General features: G+C 42.1%; 1 protein-coding gene and 4 non-coding genes across 5 annotated transcripts in view; 3 read left to right on the forward strand and 2 right to left on the reverse strand.

The window, feature by feature from the left end:
• The first annotated feature begins 1,204 nt into the window (after window positions 1-1,204).
• On the forward strand, window positions 1,205-1,277 carry Trnaa-agc. The gene has a single exon. It is a non-coding gene; the product is annotated as a tRNA-Ala (tRNA).
• Window positions 1,278-7,400: 6,123 nt separating this feature from the next.
• Window positions 7,401-7,473, forward strand: Trnaa-agc. Its single transcript has one exon. It is a non-coding gene; the product is annotated as a tRNA-Ala (tRNA).
• A 601-nt stretch (window positions 7,474-8,074) lies between these two features.
• Trnaa-agc lies at window positions 8,075-8,147 on the reverse strand. The gene has a single exon. It is a non-coding gene; the product is annotated as a tRNA-Ala (tRNA).
• Window positions 8,148-8,646: 499 nt separating this feature from the next.
• Window positions 8,647-8,719, reverse strand: Trnaa-agc. Its single transcript has one exon. It is a non-coding gene; the product is annotated as a tRNA-Ala (tRNA).
• An 8,130-nt stretch (window positions 8,720-16,849) lies between these two features.
• LOC112570559 (transcription factor Sp9-like) overlaps window positions 16,850-18,795 on the forward strand; it is a 37,946-nt gene continuing 36,000 nt past the window's right edge. Inside the window, 1 exon segment of the mRNA XM_025249073.1 lies at window positions 16,850-17,721. Coding sequence (XP_025104858.1) covers window positions 17,701-17,721 — 21 coding nt within the window. The 5' untranslated portion in view covers window positions 16,850-17,700.

Genomic DNA, 18,795 nt, shown 5'->3' on the forward strand with positions numbered 1-18,795 from the left:
CAGTTCAGTCATTTGATCCTCACTTATCGTTAAGAGGACTGAATGGATGCAGAAGCCAACAAGGTTCTTTTCGGGCGCGTTTACCGAGGGGGGCAGTCAAATTCTGCATTATTGTGAGGTCATCAATTCAGTGAAAGTTGGGGGTCATGGGTTCAGCTCTCTTCTTTCTTCATGTGGTATCTGTTTACAGGGGTAGTTTCCTTGCAGTGATATAACCTTAGTTGCTGGTTCGGCGTAAAATACTAATTTCCCCCCCCTCTATATATATAATCAACTTTTTCGGAATGTTATTGACGATTTCAGTTGCAGATGCCTGTATACTCGAGTAAGTCGTGAAATTTTGTTTACCTTTGGGAGTAATGCTGGTACAAGTTCAGAGAAAACCATGAGTTCTTTTAAAGGGTGTATTTATTATTATTTTTACAGACATGCACACGTCAACCACACTTTTGGGATAGTGTATTTGTACACAGATCTGATCCACTCCCCTCCACTCCATTTCCGCGGTTATTTATAGTGCGCCGATAGTGGGTTTCGATAGCGAGGACAGACAAAGGGAAAGTACTCTGTATCTCTTGCATACAGCGTCTGTATTGATTATCTTTCTTTGCCCACCAGCGGATGCCGCACTTATCCTGGATTTTACGTCTATTTTACTTCACAATACTTTACAATAGCGATAAACATTCATAATAAATTGCCATCGCTTCAAATACTAATAAGCTTCTTGTCACTAATTTTTTACCTGTTTGCTGCTCTCGAGTGTTTGTACTATGTGAGGGAATTTTCTCTACCTTTGATAGCGGTTTTGGGTTTTGGTTTTTGTTGCTGTTGTTGTTGTTGTTTTTTTGTTTTTTTTGTTTTGTTTTGTTTTTTTTTTTTGTGTGCTAAAAATGTACATTTGTAAATTTGGAGTTACCACTGCTATTTTCTTCGAACTACGCTCTTTTAGTAGATAGTTCTACTATGTTCAGTGGACATCTTGTTTGTGTCGGATGCTGCGTCGCATGATCTCCAGTGATATATATACACGAGTGCTCCTCAAAGAACATCACTAAAATTACTTTGATAGTATTTTTCATTATAATTATTTTCCTGTGTGTTTTGTGTTTTATCTATGTCAGGCTGTGGAAGCCATTGGTGGGTTGAGATTTGCTGCTGTACGTTTTTGCTATGACAATACCTTGCATCTGTCATATCAGGCGGGGATGTAGCTCAAATGGTAGAGCGCTCGCTTAGCATGCGAGAGGTACGGGGATCGATACCCCGCATCTCCAAATGTTCTTTTAGTTTTTGTAAATATGTATTTTTTTTAATTTCAAGTTTGTTTTGCTTTGTTTTGTTTACATTGTCTGCACCGAGATGATGTTGGCATTCATGACGATCGTATCATATGTGTTCAATTGAACAGAAAAGCGAGCAGAGGATAAGAGAGCGGCAAGAAGTATAAGAATTGAGAGGAGGGGAAAATGAAGGCGACTTGATAAACTTCATTGATAGGTTTCCTCTCACTTCTGGTAACGAGTTTGGGTTGACCTTCGCTGCCAACTTTATTTTCATTTTTAGTCCCTGCATTTGCTGGATACATGACACACAGCTGCTGCCCTGTTGACGCGTCGTAACGCGAACCTTCACCTCGCCTTGTCCGCTGCAGGACCAGCCAATAACTTCCAACAGCTAGGCCCCCTCTACGTACCGGCCTGCGCCCAGATTTCTGGAGTCCGCCCTGAGGACTGATTTTTAACAGATCTGGCATGGTGTCAGCTATGAATGGCAGCAAAAGCCCCTAACGACGTAGGGGAAACAATTATTGTCATAGTTTGCTCTCGCCTTCCAACCCTCAATTATGTCACCCTTCCCCCTCCCTTTCCCTTCAATTCCGTTTAAGCCCTTCATCTTCAGCTACTCCCTACCCCCACTTCACCATCCCTCCACCTCCTCCTCACTCAGCGACCTCTCGTCCCGAAACTTCTGATCTCGGTGCGCTGCTGTCTTGACTCATGCATTCTTTGTCAACACTTTTCTCGTCATGACGCGAACCCGAAGGGAGCGAAAGAGAAGGAAGACGATTTTTTTTTTCTTCTTTTCGTGTGTTGTGTTTTTATAGCTATTAATCCTATTTGGCACGGAGGGGAAGGACAATTTCTCGCCAGGGCTCGGGCGGACGAAAGCTGGGCATTGTAAGGTAGCACCACACCAACGAAATTGCAGAATCCACCGCCGAAGACTTTCTCTGAGGGAACTTCACAAACGTTAATGGGGCCTCATTACTTAAAACTCAATATTCCTGGCCGTGTTGTCTTGTGCCCACGCTGAATGGCTCGTAGGCGCCTTTACAAACTTCCCCTCCACCCCTGCTGGGCCGTATTTGTCCAAATCGGCCCGAGCTAAACTTGCAGGGCTAAGTGACTGGGATGAGTTGCTTGGCGTGAACCGAGCGGCCATTGACGAGAACACAGCGGGATGGCGTTGGCCCTGGGCTTCTTCGACGAGCCTTTCAACTGCACCCTTTTTTTCTAAGAGAGCTCCGCGATGCGCGATTCGAACCCTTTCCCCCCTTCCCACACACACACCCATCCACCCTTTCTTCGTTTTCCCCCTGTCTGGGGTCGGAAAGCGGCCCGCCGGGCTGCAAGACTGAACCAAAAAAAAAAAAAAGTCGATCCCAGGATGTGGAGAAAAGGCGCCGAGGCAAATAGTCTCACAACGTTCTTACATGGCCTCTCATTTTGCCCCATCACCAAAACAAAAACTGGTGTCTCTGTTTGTCTTGGCAATTTGCATCGGAGGGGAGGAGGGTCTCTCGCTCGATCCTCTTTACAGACAAAAAAGACATGGCGAGCTTCTCTTTTAGTACATGTGGACACCACTCAAGCGCGAGTGGGAGCAAACTGGAATTAAGATCATTTCCATCGACTTTGATGTACCCGATCTGCATAGTAACCTACACCGTCGTTTCTTCGCTCCAAAATAACGGAGCGACGCGGCGGAGGAAGAGCTAGGTCAGAAGGTAATTAAGACAGGATGGGGTTTCATCTATAAACTACACACGCACTGCAGCTGGGCAAATTAGCCGTGCATTTTAATAGGGCGATGCATAGGCTTATTCTCAGCATTCAATTTACTTCAATTTTCACTCATGTCCATCAAAGAGAGAGCTGCTGGAACTAGGCCAAATGAAAACACATGCCCAACTTCAATTTTCTCACCTCCCTCTGACATCTCACTTTTCTTCCTTTTTTTCCGGAGGGTTAGGAAGGAGGGACTGAAAGCTTTTGCAAGCTTTGCTTTTCATAATTCCACTTCGCTGTTCATACACAGTGCCCCTTTTCACGCCTGACAAGCAGAACATCTACGATTCTGAGAAGAGGGACCTGGGGCTCGTCCGGGCCTGAAAGGGTCATGTAGCTTGCGCGTAACTCGAAACAGGTTTCTTTCGTCCGCATACCCCTTGCTTTCCTTCCACATGTGCTTTGCGAATGAGTGGTGCTTGATGATGATGTTTTCCCTCGTCTGCAAAGAGATGATATTGATATGGCTGATATGCCCGAGATCGTTAAGAAAAAAAGAGATGAGTGTGTCAGTTCATTATTATCCCTTTTAAGAAGGACTAAGTCAGTGGTCTCAAACTCATATTAGCATGAGGGCCGCAGTGGAAAGTAACAGCCAGTCAGCGGGCCGCACCACGAAAAGAAAATGTTTTTTTTCATTAAATTTTACGAACACTACTGTCACTGCAGTTAAATATTATTAATGACATTTAGTGTAGTTTATTACATGCACAGGCAAGTTTAGTTTATTAAAATAAGTTGATAACGGGGTAATTTTCACTGCGGCACAAAAATTCGGCCCGCGGGCCGCGTGTTTGAGACCCCTGGACTAAGTGAAAGGTTAGGCCCAGCTAAAGCTCTCATCCTGCGCGCTCGCGCGAGCTTCTCTGTGTGTGTGACTTTAAATAAGTAAAGCCGATAACTGAGTGAGTAGAGTACGAGACTACCTACCACTTTCATGGGTAGAGGGTTCTCCTATCTCTAGCACTCAGACAGGGTAACCTGGGACAATTTTAACCAACTATTCAGGCCACTTAGTCATTAACCCCTGTATAATGTACAGTGAGACCGAGTGTACTCCATTCATTTCGATAATAGTCGGTCACTCTCGAAAACGCGTCTCCCCATTCAAGGATTTAAATTTTAGAACAAATGGCAGTAAGGCAAGTGCTGCTCTGTAGAGAGCAAGCATAATGTTGAAACAATGTCTACAAAGCTCATCTCACTCCAAGAGACCAATAAAAACACAGATATCGAAAAAAACAGGTTAAAAATAAATAAAGATAAATAGCTTTTTTAATAACTTGTGCATCTTCTCAATATACCCTACTATTAACGTCTACACATAGGTGGGATGAATCTGTAAATGTGGTCACAGGAAGAAGTTGCATACAAACATACGTTTTTATTGCTCGTAATATCTGTCGATTTAGAGTAGGTAGGGAAGGGGAGAGAATATCTATATAGCTATATATATAAAGCTTTATTATAGCCGAGCAGCTTTTCCTGTAAACAGGTGGCACAAGGCATAGAGAGAGAGAGAAAGAGAAAGCGTGTCCGAGACGAGATTTGAACTTACCAGGACGACTTCAATACTGACATAGATACACGCACATGCGTCTGTGGTGTGTGTGTTTGCATGGTGGGTCTGTGGAAGAAAAGTGTATGCAATCGTTCATAGATGCGTTGTGTGTGCAAATGTGTGTGCGCGTGCTTTTGAACTTTGAACTTGATGCTGAAGAGATTAGCACAGCTCTTGTCTCCTCTACACGTCCCCTCCCTGTCCCTCCCTCTGGCCGCGCGCTAATTAGAGCTAATCATGCCGCATGGCTCGCCGCCTTGAAAGGGGCTGGCGGGGCACTGTAGGGTCGCGCGGCCACAAAAGGAGCATGGCGTCCACACCGCTCTCCCTTCACCCGCTGCTCTTTGGCCAGGGGCCTTTACTCGCGAATTGACCGGAAAATTGTTGGCATTCTCATGTTCTCCCCCACCTCCACACCCCAATACCATGCCCCCCCCCCTCTCTCTCTCCTACGCCGTGAACACACACACAAAAAAAAAGGATCGTAGTCTTCTAGGGCAGTGCAATCCATCAGCAAAAAAAAAAAGGGGCCGGTCTCTAACGAGGTGGTTGGAAAGGGATTGTACTCGTCCTTCGACTCCCCCTCCCAGCCCAACATACTTTTCGAAGGATGAAAATCTCTGGTGAGACTCTAACGAGGTGATTGTACGAGTGTTGGTGAGGGCGTCGAGAAGAGTGCTCATGGGGACACCCGGATGGTCGGTCGCGTCACCTGCCCCTGGATGGCCTCTCTAGCGGGACCTTGCAGTCACATCTTATTGGGGTGGGGATGTGGAAGGGGAATCGCGTGGTTCCTTGGTCTTGCCGGGGAGTTTATAGGCCTCGAACGCTCGTCTCAACAAAGGTAAAAGAGAGAGAGAGTCTTTATAGGGCGTGTATGATTATGTACAGGTCGGTGAAAAAAACACACACGCGCTCTCACACACAGATGTTGTAAATAAAGGTTTCATGTTGATGAGTTGCTCTATTTTGTGTCTTTAAAGAACCGTAAGGTGTGAAAAATGACAGAAAAATGGAAAATGCCATCACACCGTTCTTTCCAATTGTTCTCTTCCTATCAAGTTCTCTAAATGCTCATTCTCGCAGTCCGCAAGGAGAACGAATAGAAGGAGAAATAATGGAGAACGATGAAATACAAAAGAAAAATGAATTTAAAAAAATAACGTTGCTGTGGTGTGTGTTGGAACGACAAGAGCGTTTTATGATGCAATCTTGCAAGTGGCGGAGCTGAGAGGATGATGGGCCCTCGCCGTTATTTCGTTTATAGCGCCTGGCAGTCTGTGTGGCACCTTTGTGCCTAGATTCTCACTTTTGTTTTCATCACTTTATTTTTTCTGTTTACTTCTGTGTTCTAATTCTGACCCCTCCACGGTCCCAAAGGAGTGGTCATTCATTTGTCCTTCTGTCTTTCTCTCCTATTGGAGTCCTAATGGTGTCGCTTTAGTGTTCTTGTCCTCGTTGTTGCTGTTGTTGTTGTTCATCAATCACTTTCTACCAACACACACACACACTATTAATTATATTTCCATGCCTCCATTCAGTTGATTTATGACATTATGCTGCCTTATTGGTGGTATTCTGCTAATTTATATGCGTCTAGGCGACCAACCTCTTTAACTCTTGAATTTTATTTTTTTTTTAAAATACCACACACAACGACCTAAACACTTGGCAGCGCACAAACAACGGGTGAGATAGGATTGCGGGTGGACGTGACGCACATTACTGTCCATCAAACGGCAGTCCCAGAGACAATTATGTTTTCACGCGCAACTACGAATATTACCCTTCACCTCACAAAACAAAAATAGTGATCAACATGGGATAGTTAGGTGTAACGGTATTCTTCTTGTCGCCTTCCTGCCGAAAATGACACGAACTGAAACGGTCCGAGAAATTATATATTTAAGACGTTCGACCCACCATGATGCCACAAACACATCTCCGCGACTTCGAGACTGGCAAGCTCGGTCTCCTTGCCTGCATCTGAGTGTTTTTGTTTACAAGAATTTGTATCAACGTACGTTATACAGATATACACTGTCCGGTTGGACTCGCTTTCGTGCTTATCACGGTTACAATGTCGGCGCAGATTACAACATCATCCCTTGTGTAGTTTGAATGGCGAAGTGCTATTAGTTAATTAAGTTAAATAAATTAAATAATTACCGTTATAATATTATCTGATTTTACAACTGACTACTGTATACCCTCGGATAAATGATATACATCTTTATCACTCTTAAATGTCTCAAACAAAGGCAGCTGTAGAATATTTTTGTCAAGCTTAATTTGTAAACCTTTTCGCCCTGACCCCCAGGCATGTTGACAGTGAACAAATAAATGTTGACAGGATGTACAAATAGATGAGAATTAATGTCAAACATGTTTCATTTTTTTTCTTTTTTTTGTATTTAAGGACGACAAAAATCAAGGAAAAATTAAAACACAATGAGAAAAAATGTCCGAAAGAAAGAACTTCTTTGTGTCTCTCTCCTCCTCCCCTCTTCCCCTGACCTCAACTTTCTACTTTCTCTCTTTCTCCTACATAATATAGGAAGAGGTTAGTTTACGAAATGTCTGGAGAAATGGTGATTCAACGAGTGGTTATTAGATGCTCGTTTGCTGTTGCTACCTCGGAAATGATCTCTTTTTCGCAGCAGTGGTCTCCTGCACAGAAAATAATTCCTTGGGAGAATAGAAAGACGGTGAGACCACAGACAGTAAGCACCAGGTAGATACCAGTCTAAACCCTTGACAATTCAATCGGGGATGTAGCTCAAATGGTAGAGCGCTCGCTTAGCATGCGAGAGGTACGGGGATCGATACCCCGCATCTCCATGAAGGTTTTTGGTTTTTATTTTGATGCATCTGATGTCAGACCTCTTCTAGGAAGGAAAGTAGTTTTATTTTAAATTATGTGTTCTATTTCTGACTGTTTTATTTTAAATGCTGTATAATCTCGCCTGTTTACAACAGCAGAGCTATCATTTTGTGTCGGTATTTTCATTTCTTACTGTTATGCAACAGATTTGTACAAGGATCGAGATAGGTATTTCTTCTGCATTTTATTTTAGAGGAAAACCGTAAAGTAATAATGAGGCATAGACAGGAAAGTTACACAGGAACCCTACTTTAGCGTTTTGATTGGTCACATGACTCATTGGCTTAATCTTGCCTCTAAGTAGAATCGGTGATTCTGATGAGCGTCTGCTACGTTTCAGTAAATGTTTTTGTCTGCTTGATTTGAAGAGTCAACATACAGTACTAATAAGCAGCTTTCATAAATATTATAAACAATAGCAATAACTTGTATAAAAATTACCAATGAAAAGTTTTATTTACAGGCTACAAAGTGGTGTAGAAATTTAGGGTAATTTCTGACAACGATACGAAGACTTCTATAAGATTTATAGAAAAAGAGGAAAAAGATAAAAACATATGGAGATGCGGGGTATCGATCCCCGTACCTCTCGCATGCTAAGCGAGCGCTCTACCATTTGAGCTACATCCCCTGCTATTCCATGTCTTGCCACGTATTGTAATACTCATCCCACACCTTCCCCAGGCTCTCAACAATAATTATATATAATGTAGTATTAAGTATGCACACAGTAGTATTAACTAGATACGGAGCAGTATATAAATACACGTAGTATTACCGTTGACTCCAGTTATGTAGCAAAGCTTCTGGAGAGTGCCTGAGGAAATTAGGATTTCAGGCAGAGAATAGATTATTTTTCTTCTTGTTTTTATTTTTAAACCAAAAATTCATTACATAGTGGGGTTTTTTTTTCTTTATCGAAAAATACGGCACACAGTTGAAATAACGTTTCAAAGAAACTTCAGAACAGCGAGTACTAACCGCTTCCAGATGTAGCAGCATGCAAACAGAGATACCAAATATTGTTTAACAGAATTTAATAGAGTTTTGTAGCTTTGATGCAACACCTTGAACGGCAGACACATAAATGTTTGAGAAAACGATAAAAATAAAAAAAAAGTTCCGCTAGTTGGAGATGCGGGGTATCGATCCCCGTACCTCTCGCATGCTAAGCGAGCGCTCTACCATTTGAGCTACATCCCCAGATAGCGAGGTGAGCAAATTTTAGTTATATAAACATAGTTTCTATTTGTGGCTGTCTTCGAAGGCGTTTACGTGTTCATATTCCCATTTTTTTTATTTTTCATAAAAAGTTAAGTTTGCTACATACTTTAGAAAGATGATATCATATACATATCCTCATACTGATTGTGAGTAATATCATATATCGTTATTCAGCACAGTCGGGATGTCAAGTCTACGTATAGATGAAAGCACTCAAAATCAAAACAACAAAATTAGTCTGTCAGTGAGTCAGTACACTCAATCAACGACATCAGTTTAAGACTTTAGAGTTGACAAGAAAATTAGTCAGTCTCATAGCAATGTTCCTGCTTTGTATTAGAATGGTAAGCATACTTACATTCTACAAGCAGATGGAATGAGTTACTTTAATTTACATTTTAATGCAAACACTTAACAGAAGGTTTTTATGATCGTGTGGGCTGAATACCTGTTACATGTATTCAATGTCCATTTTATTATAATATCCGTCAAGTTATTATTCAAGGTACAAACTTGCGCGCTCACACACACACACAGAGAACAAGAGAGAGATAATAATAATATTTTTAAAAATGATATGAGCTCGCGCACAATATGGAAAGAAAGAAAGTTGTGCGAGGGCTTTCCGCACCCTCCCTATAGTGAGTGGGAAGCAGACCCTCCCCCAGCATTTAGCCAGCTGTAGTGCAGCTGACCCCTGGCTGACGTGTCACGTAGCAGACTAGTGTTGTGCCGACGTGGTTCCAGACCGCCCCCTGCCGCCTTCCCCCGCCTCTGGGCTGCACGGGGTGGAGGAGGGGGCTGGTCCATCGACTGTGCCTCCTCCCTCGACACAGGTCCCTGTCTCACAGCAACCACAACACCTCCACGCCGGCCACCTGATGACCTAAACCAGTCTGTCACAGCGTCCAAAAGCGAGAAATCAGGTTGGTTTGATGTGATTTTTTATTTTATTGGAGCTTGGTAGCTTGTTTATTATTAAAATTAATCAATTTTCTTTATTTATGGCTATCTGCTTTGTTTGTACTGCCATGGTATCATTCATCTGTTTCCAACGAAATAACGACAACGGTATCAACCAACAAAGGCTTTGCAGACACTACGTTTATATAAAGTTGTTGGCAGCGATAAATGCTGTAACAAGAAATATGTGCAGTGTTATAGCCTGCAATCGTTTCCCTGGCCACTTTGATGTATCAGGTAAGATGACAGATAAAAAGTCGTGGCCACATAAGAGAAACTTTAAAGATCGAACTAAAACTTATTATATTATTAGTCAATCTACTGATATAAATTTTTCGCCTTCTAAAAAGTAATAAGATCTCACCCACTGCAAACTATTACTAGAATTGATGGGAGAAAAATAAAGTGAATGGAGAAATCAGGATTAGACGAAGAAAGAAAGAAAAGGAAGGGAGAAGAAAATGGACCTTGTCCATCAGAAAACTATTTGTCGTTGAGTGTGTCTACTGAAAAGACCTCTGCGAACGGATGACTGATCAAAGAGGGTGCCCTGTCAATAAGCAGCCTCGCTTGAAAAAATTCCAATGTAAAAGATGATCTTTGCATCGAGAGACGCAACCAGAGTGGGACGAAGCTTGCAACAGAGGCAGCTTCCTCGCACATCTAAAGACACCTCGGTCCAGTCCCCTCCATATAATGTCTTCTTGCCTCCTTCTACAGTTCGCTGGTTTAGAGTTCACTTAGTTAACGAAGTGTTAATACCCTCGTCACGCATGGCGCGGTACTCGCTCACCCTCGTGAATAGTAAACAAGACGCTGCAGCCGGACTAAAAGCCATCAGCTGTTTGCAAAATGAGATCTGAAGCAAAACTAACCCTAAAACCACCTTTTCTTTTAAAAAAAACTTAGATGTTATCCCTTCTTAGATTGCGGATCGGCTGTAATCCATAGAATCCTAAAGTTGAAGCCAGCGAGTAATTAGAAATGTTGATGACCATCTAGGTATACAAACTCAGAAGCACAGAAGACTTGAAGCTTTTTTTTTTTTTTTTTTGGTGCGTCAGATTAAGGAGGCTTTTAAACTCCGTTGGCGACCTGCGTGTTGTCTTACTTGTCGCCAACATCGCATCCCAGGGCAACCCTTCCCCTTGCCGACTTCCGCTCCACTCCAGCTTTTCATCCTCGTGATCAAAGGCTGACGGTCAGCAGCCTCCGCGACCTCTCGCTGCGGCTGAGTGCTTCTGTACCCCTTCGTAAGCGGGTAATCTCGGGAACTGAGCGCAGCTGAAGGAAGAGATGGTAGGGTAGGGGGGTTGCTGTTTCGTCACGGTTGGTGAAGTAGGTAACGGAAAGCCCGTAGCCACGTAACCGTAGACGGGGGGAGCTGTGTTCAGCGCCGCTGAAAGTGTGGAAACCCCCTGCGGCCGATGTCCCGTTAGATGGACGCCATTGTGTGGATGCGAGCCCTACCTCCAGTCCACCCCGATCAGATAGAAATGGGCCCGGAGTTACAGCCACAATCGGCGTGAGACCTGAGTTGTGATTGTAAATACCGGTCCATTCAAGCCAACAGCTATATTATTAAGAGGTTGGTGGGTGGGTGGGGTGGGGTACGCTCCAGTTGAATGATGCATTCGAAATCGTCACCTAACAGCGGGAGATGTGTTTTAATATTAAAAAAAAAATTCTTAACCCATAAACTACAAACCTCCCAAGCAAATTGAAAGTAACGTCTCTTCCATTCTACTTGAGGAGCATTAGCGCTCGCACACATAATGCATGACATACGGAGAGTTTTTTTTTGCTTTTCTCTGGATAAGATCCTCTCTTTCCTCTTTCCTTCTACCCCAACCTCCCACCACCACCACCACCGAACGCTCGCTTTCGCTTTTTCCACCCTTTCTGTTTTGTTGCTCTTTTTCCTTATGGTCTTTTTCTTTCTTTTTCTATCCTCTCTCTCTCTCTCGTTTATCTCAGCTTGAGTTTCCAGTTCATGTATGAAAATATAAATAATTTCGCGTCATGTTGTGTTCTAAGCCATAAATTAATATTTTCACAGGACTTGCCAGTTGTCCTCTCCGGATTTTAAAGTGCAGGCCAAAGACTTCCCTGTATCCACTTTTTCCCCTTTTTACGAGTGCTCATAAAGACAGATAGATGACATTTCTGGACACTTCTAAGGTACGTCTTTAAGACTCAAAGCTAACAAAATTTTTTATTTATTTTTGATTCGTGGAAGTAATCTGATTTTCATCAACACTGAAAATATTGTAGACAGACAATAAAATGCAGAGCTCATCACCATACACAACCACAACAGGTATCATTACCATATTAATAATTATCATTATGACTATACAGTAAGCATAGGTTACAAATGCGGTGGTCACCTTAACAAAGGTACAGTCGTTGATACAGCGCGCACGTGCAGTCTTCATCTTAGACACCTATGTTCAGTTCTTCACCGTCCTGTCCACCCATAAGCCCTCTCTCTCTCTTTCACAGCCATGCCTGGTTCGAACAGCCTTAAATGTCCCCTTTACTTTCAGATCCCATCCCATATTTTTCCTGGCACACTGCCTCACGGAGGCTGTTATGGATGGCATCGACGACAGTTGCGCGCCATCAAGGACCTGCACTCTCGCGCCTGGCAGCCAGGATGAGCGGCCCTGCTGACTTTATTGTCCTGCATTTCTGCTGCACGAGAGGCAGAGTCTTCACACACACAGTAACATCACCTGGGGAGGAAGAGAAGGGTGGGGTGGAGAAGACAAGGAGAGCAGGAGGAGAGATTCAGAAACATTTTTCCTTTCTAGAGAACATCGCAATCACGCAAAACAAACGACCGTCATTCTACCCCCAACCCCTTGCACCACCCAAACCCTTCTCTCCACCATCAATAAAATCACCCATAACTCACTAACAGAAAAACAAAGCAAAAAAGTTAAAAATAAAAACAATACAAAAATAACCGAAAACAAATGGCGCGAGGATGAAGAGAAATGAACGAAATGTGTACAGAGAAATTTTTATACTGTTTCAAAAAGTTTTGTCCTGCAAGGATTTTTTGTCCCTTCTTTCCATTGACATGCTCAACAGATTTTCTCGTAAGTGTTTCTTTGTGCACGTGCTGTGAGCCCCCTAGCGGCCGATGGCAAGGCGTAATGAAAGACAGTCGGAGCTGTGAGTGCAGCTCAGTCAAGCTCGTGTTAGGAGAGAAAGAGCGAACACCTGCCTCTTCTTCACAGACAGCTTCGTCGGAGTCAAATGTTTGTTTTTGCTTTATTTGTGTTTTTCTTTTGCTCGTGAATTATAGCTCGTGAGTCTACAGTACTCTTGTCTTTTGAGACCATTAACACATGGGCGGAAAAGTTTCATGTTTATTTTGCTTCGTCTAATGTCTTCCTCGGTGTTCGAAGTAGTTAACAAAATGGGCTGAAAGATGACTTTATTCGTTTATGTGCAGCTAGTGCGTACTTTTATCTTAGCATGGAGTACCAACCCGCTAGTGACAGGGGAAACAAATCAGTGTATGCAAAAAAAAAGAGTACAAAGACTTAACAGTTATAGACTTGTAATACAAAATAGCAGCACACAGTTTTACACCCTGCTACAACCACAGTTCAAAGTTTAAAACAACTCCTTTGTCCTTGTACACTGAACTTCTTGGGCCATTCTCAAATCAGTTAAAGACTGTTACACTCACAGCATTGTCCTAGAGTTAGGTTTTTTTTTGTTTTTTTTTAAATTTAAACGAAAACATGACATTTTTACATCTGACGATAGTATTAGAAGTTATTCTAGTTGAATTGTAATTATACTGTTGTAACATTGTAATGTGTTGAAGTAATACTGTGGTTGTATTGTACTGTTAGTAACATTGTAGTTATAGCCTAGCTATGTTGTAGCTTTTTTCAGTAAAATTCTTTGTCCTGCTAAGCAAGACTCACCTTGTGTCCGTGTTTGATTCCAAAAAATTTTGTACCTGGGAGTGGATTAAGTAACTGGCATAACGTTTGAACGGGAAGATCGCTGTCGCATGCCTTTCACAAACAGAGAGCTCTCTAGCCTCGCTTTGATCACACAGCGGAACGGTACACAATACCTAACAACAGGTGGAAATGAATGAGCGGTGCCGACAATGGGCGCACGCAGGCATAAAGTGACCGTTAGAATCTATTGGTACTCAGACACTACCCGCCGGCTCCTCGAGGGAACAAGAAAACTGTCTGACGTAACGTGGTCACATGACCACTTTGATCGTCTGTCCTGTCGTCCTCATCTCGTCCGCGGACGCAGAATGGCTGATGGCGTGAGTGATATGGACCAAGACAGCAAAAGGATGGGGGGAAGGGGGGAATCAAGGGAAGTAAACCATGAAATTCTTGATTGCCTCGCAGGAAAAACTGGCGCCGAAGAGCGTCAAAGGGGAGGTCACTCTATGAAAGATACACACAGGTAAGAGATTGTTTTCCGTGGGAAGGAGAGGCCAGCCAGCATCTCTGTTAAAAGTTTTACACCTCACCGCCGATTGGGGTGGTGTAAGGGGTGTGGGTACAAATAGTCCGTCTAGACGACTACAGGGGTGTCCAGCGGTCAGTGGCTTACTGTCCAGCAAGGTTCTCACGAGAATCAGGGCCCAGGTCGTATATAGATGTATATGACAGGAGTTGTCGTGAATACAGGAAAAGGTCCGCGCACACACACACACGCACTCACGTACACACGGACGCAATTAATAATAAAAAGATCGGACTGTGAATGTCCAATGTATATATAATAAGTATGTGGTACCTAGATAAATCATTTTACAAACAACTTGAACTTATCAGCCACAAGACTCCTCAACAAAACAGCTTTGAACACTCCGCCATAAGACTCACCAACAACCACACAAGCGAGAGCACACACACACACAGAGTAATTAAAGTTGTAAAGATCGTACTGTGAATACCCCATGTACATATAATGGTATGGAGACAGGAACTGAAGACAAACAGGGAATTGTATCTATTGTAAGCATGTATCATCCTAGTTTCTTCTTTCTCTCCTTGGTAAAGGAATTTTGTTCTATTTTTAGTTAATTTCTCACATTCTTCTCTCTTTTAGCGTGTTTAAAATTTAAAATACTAAATGAATTTTTTTCTGCATGATAAACCGAACCCTTCTTTAGGAGATAATTAGGATTGGATTTCAGATAATTATTATGATGATTGCAATGGTGAGTCTTAATCTCGTTTATACAGTTTTTACCGTTACTAACCAAAAAATTATATAGAAATGAGATATTCATCTTCTCCATTAATTCAAATCAAACAGTATAGTTTGAGTGGTACATTAAATTGACCAGAGAAGTAAAATGAGATAGATAAATGCTGTTTTTGTTGAAAAGAAACCTGCACACGACACAAAATATTACCAACATGTTGTCCAGTTATCATATAATAATCTGTGAAGTTTTTTTTTTATTATGTTGTTGGTATTGCGCTGCATATTCTAGACTAAGATTTGTTCTTACATCATTTCCTAAGGTAAAATAAGACAGACACTCACAAATTGCTCCGGAACACAGATGTACATGAACATCGTTCAAATGATCTCAAGGGATGGGGAATAGGGAGACTCCACTGACACAATGACAGGAATGGAGTTAGGGTTCTCCACTTGCACAATTAGCCTCCTCACCAATTACAGCCACCATAGGACATGATGGCACTGGCATATCACATGGCTGTTTACAATCTGGAATTCAGTTTTGTGCCTTGAGTGACTTTCAGTTTTTTTAGCATATATATATTACCGTTGCTTACATACCATTGTTTTCGCAAACATACAAACCTCACAAGCGATTCATTTCGCATCTTTTGCTACCTTCATAATACGACTTCAAACCTTCATATATTGAGAAACTCTTTGTAAAGAAAAGTGTAATACGCATGTCCACTCTCTCTCTCTATATATATATACACACAGACATATACATATATAAATGAATAAATAAATCGCATTGGTATCATTAAGTCATTGTTGTCACTCACTGGAATTAGGCATCTTTTTTGCTCAGCAAATTCTCTCTGTCCAGACAAGAAAATTCGTTTTATTGAGTTCAGGCGAATGCTGTGCTATGCGTGTATGCAGAAGTAATAGAAACAGTAATAGAATTACTAGAATAAATAGAAGACATTTAAAATCGTTTGTATTCTCAGCAGTTCAGGTGATGAAATGTGTGTGTGAGAGAGAGAGAGAGTGGGGGTGTAATGTAACTGTGTTAGAGTAGTTTTACAGATAGGATTGCCTTTTGTTTGCATCTAGCTTTTGTTTTGTTATGACACACCACTAGCACTTGTTTTGTTTTGTTTTTGCTATGTGACCAAACACAGTTTCTCAAGTAATAATTGTCTATTAGAGTTAATAAAATTGGTCATTTGTCCAACACAGGCCTGAGTCTGAACTCAAAGGCATGTTCGAGCTTCAAACTGCAATGAATGAGAAGAAAAGTGTAATGTGCATGTCCACCAACAGTCCTGTACTCCCATGCTGATTATTCTCACGTGTAGCACGTGCTGAGTCAGACTGTACATCCACAGCTTCACTTTTCAGCTGTCCAAATAAGAACAGGTCAATGGTATTTTTAGATTATTACTTGTTGGTCACGTGTGCTCCCTTTAAATGTTTTCCCCACCTGCCTGTGGTGTCTTTACTGCATTCTTGTCAACATTTATATGTTACATGTAAATCTTTTACCACGAAGACAAAATATGACTTAATCCCGAAGCAGGCTTCATAAAATGTTTATTTTGTATGGTAATATTTTATTTTACTATGGAAGAAAAAAATGCATGATTTATTACCTTATTATGTTTATAATACCGGTTCTTCCTCAACTAAGTTTCTAAACAGCTCCTGAGATAAAACACGTCAAGTGAATTTACAACTACTCCACAATTCTGTAGCAAAACTTTCAGATTTTTTCCTCATGTTGGCATAAATTATTGTTTGTGTCTTTCTGTAAAAATTGACAGATTCACTACCCATCTTTATTTGTTTAGATAATTATTTGCCATGTAGCAGAGATAAATATTTGTTTCATTTTTTGTCAGATAAAAAAGAAAACAAAGCCAGTGAACAATTCAATTTCCTGGTAGTTATTTTTTCTTGCTTGCTCTTTGTCCCCCTGGAGTAAAAACATCCCAGTAGGCAATGAAACAGCCCAACACCAGAGTGTCGGTGCAGCAACAGCAAGCCTCCCTCCTAATGACCGAAAGCAGCAAAGATTAAGCGTGTTGTGACTGCTCATTTCACCCCCATGTGTGATCATCACTCTCCCCGCGACTCGACAGCCTCTTCGGAGTCCTCGCTAAGCCCTCTCCGGTCCTCTCGTTTCCTCGCCAAGTAATCCCAGAAAACAAAAGCCGTGGCGGCCGCTCAATGGTCGGAGAATGGGGGCTGAACGACGGCGGGCAACTGTCAACTTCGTCCACCTCCCCGCCCCGCCCTCCCTCCACCCGCCCCCTGCCGCCTAGCGACAGCCACTGCCGCTGATTGTAGCGCGGCGACCCGGGGGCGGAAGCATCAATCACAGCTCGCGCGTCATTTCTATTGGCTGAGAGGGCGCAATGGCGGCAGGCAATGTACGAGGGGGCGAGATTTGTAGGCGTGTCGGTCTCGTCTGAAGACATTTCACCCATCGCTGGCGGAGTGAATCAGTTATTCGCTGACAACACGCTACTACGGGCTACCGGGCAGGGCGGACTTTTTTTTTTAAAAACACCCCCACCCCTTCCTTCGTCCACCATTCGCACTCGTGCGCGCGCGCGCTGTCTTATCTCTTGACACTGTGTGTGAGTGTGGAGGACAGTGTGGCAGTGTGACAGTGAGCCTGGCCGGACTCTCTCGTCCATGTTCTCGTTTACCATACGCGCCACTACGACTGTTACTACTGTCACCTGCTTACCTGTGAAGCATCGAGTGTCGCCAGTGTTGGGTTTTCTCGTGCCATGGCTGCTACCTTGTTGGGGGTAAGTTCTTTGAAAGTCTTATGTTCGCAGACCTCTTTACATTTTGTCACCTCCGCAGGTTGTTGTGACACTAGCTCGCATGCACAGAGCAGCTGGTAAGGTTGTAAGTAGAGATTCAAATGTTTGGAAAACTGATCGCATAGTATGACAGTTTTGTTTTTAATTTTCAAGAAAGGTCAGGTAGAGATGTTAGAGCGTGACCACTACCCCAATGTTGCGTCACAGCTGATGTAGTCGATGGTGGACTGTAGATGTAGCTCGATGATAGCTTTTGGATGTGTCAGCTGTGTGTGTTATGGGCAGCTTAAGGACATAACAACAATATTAGCAGCTTGATGACAACATTTTGCCACAAGAATTAGCCGCTACCTGTTAGTGAGTCCAGCGCTAGTAACATTATAACCATACTAACACCAGTAACAAGCCATGTCATGAGTTTCCGCAATGTGATGTCACAGATATTTCTGAGTGTATGTGTGAGAGAGAGAGAAGAATAAAAAGTGAAAGTGATTAAGGAGGTACAGATTAGTATATGGAGTGAATAATTTCATGCATGGATAGTATATTGTATAGCAAAATGTTACTTTGTGTATAATAAAATATTTCAGGTACATTCAATAACAAATAATTTTTTTTTTCTTCTGTAAATAAGTGTAGGAAAAGGTTAAAGGATAAGGTAGAATATTAATTATAACATATAATCCCTATAGATAGCAAACACCAATTTAGCTTATGAAAATAACTTAGTATTTATCTGACTAATATCTTAGAATTATTTAATAACAGTAGCAGTGGGAAGATGTTTCTAGTATGTTGCTTGACCTGTACTAATTTAATATTTCTTTCTTTAAGATTCTTGTAATAGCATGTAAACAATTCCTGTCAAGCAGGAAATGGAGGACTAAACCTGCAAAATGATTTAAACTGCATGTTTATTACTAATTATTTTAGTTGTAGCAACTCCTAGAATATGGAAATAAATGTTGTTATCTTGAAGCAAAGTAACCAGATGTAAGCTTATCACCTCAGAGCTCAGAACAGATTATATATAAGTCTTTGTATCAAGTGGGTTTC

This window comes from Pomacea canaliculata, linkage group LG1 (genome assembly GCF_003073045.1).
Source record: "Pomacea canaliculata isolate SZHN2017 linkage group LG1, ASM307304v1, whole genome shotgun sequence".
NCBI lineage: Eukaryota > Metazoa > Mollusca > Gastropoda > Architaenioglossa > Ampullariidae > Pomacea > Pomacea canaliculata.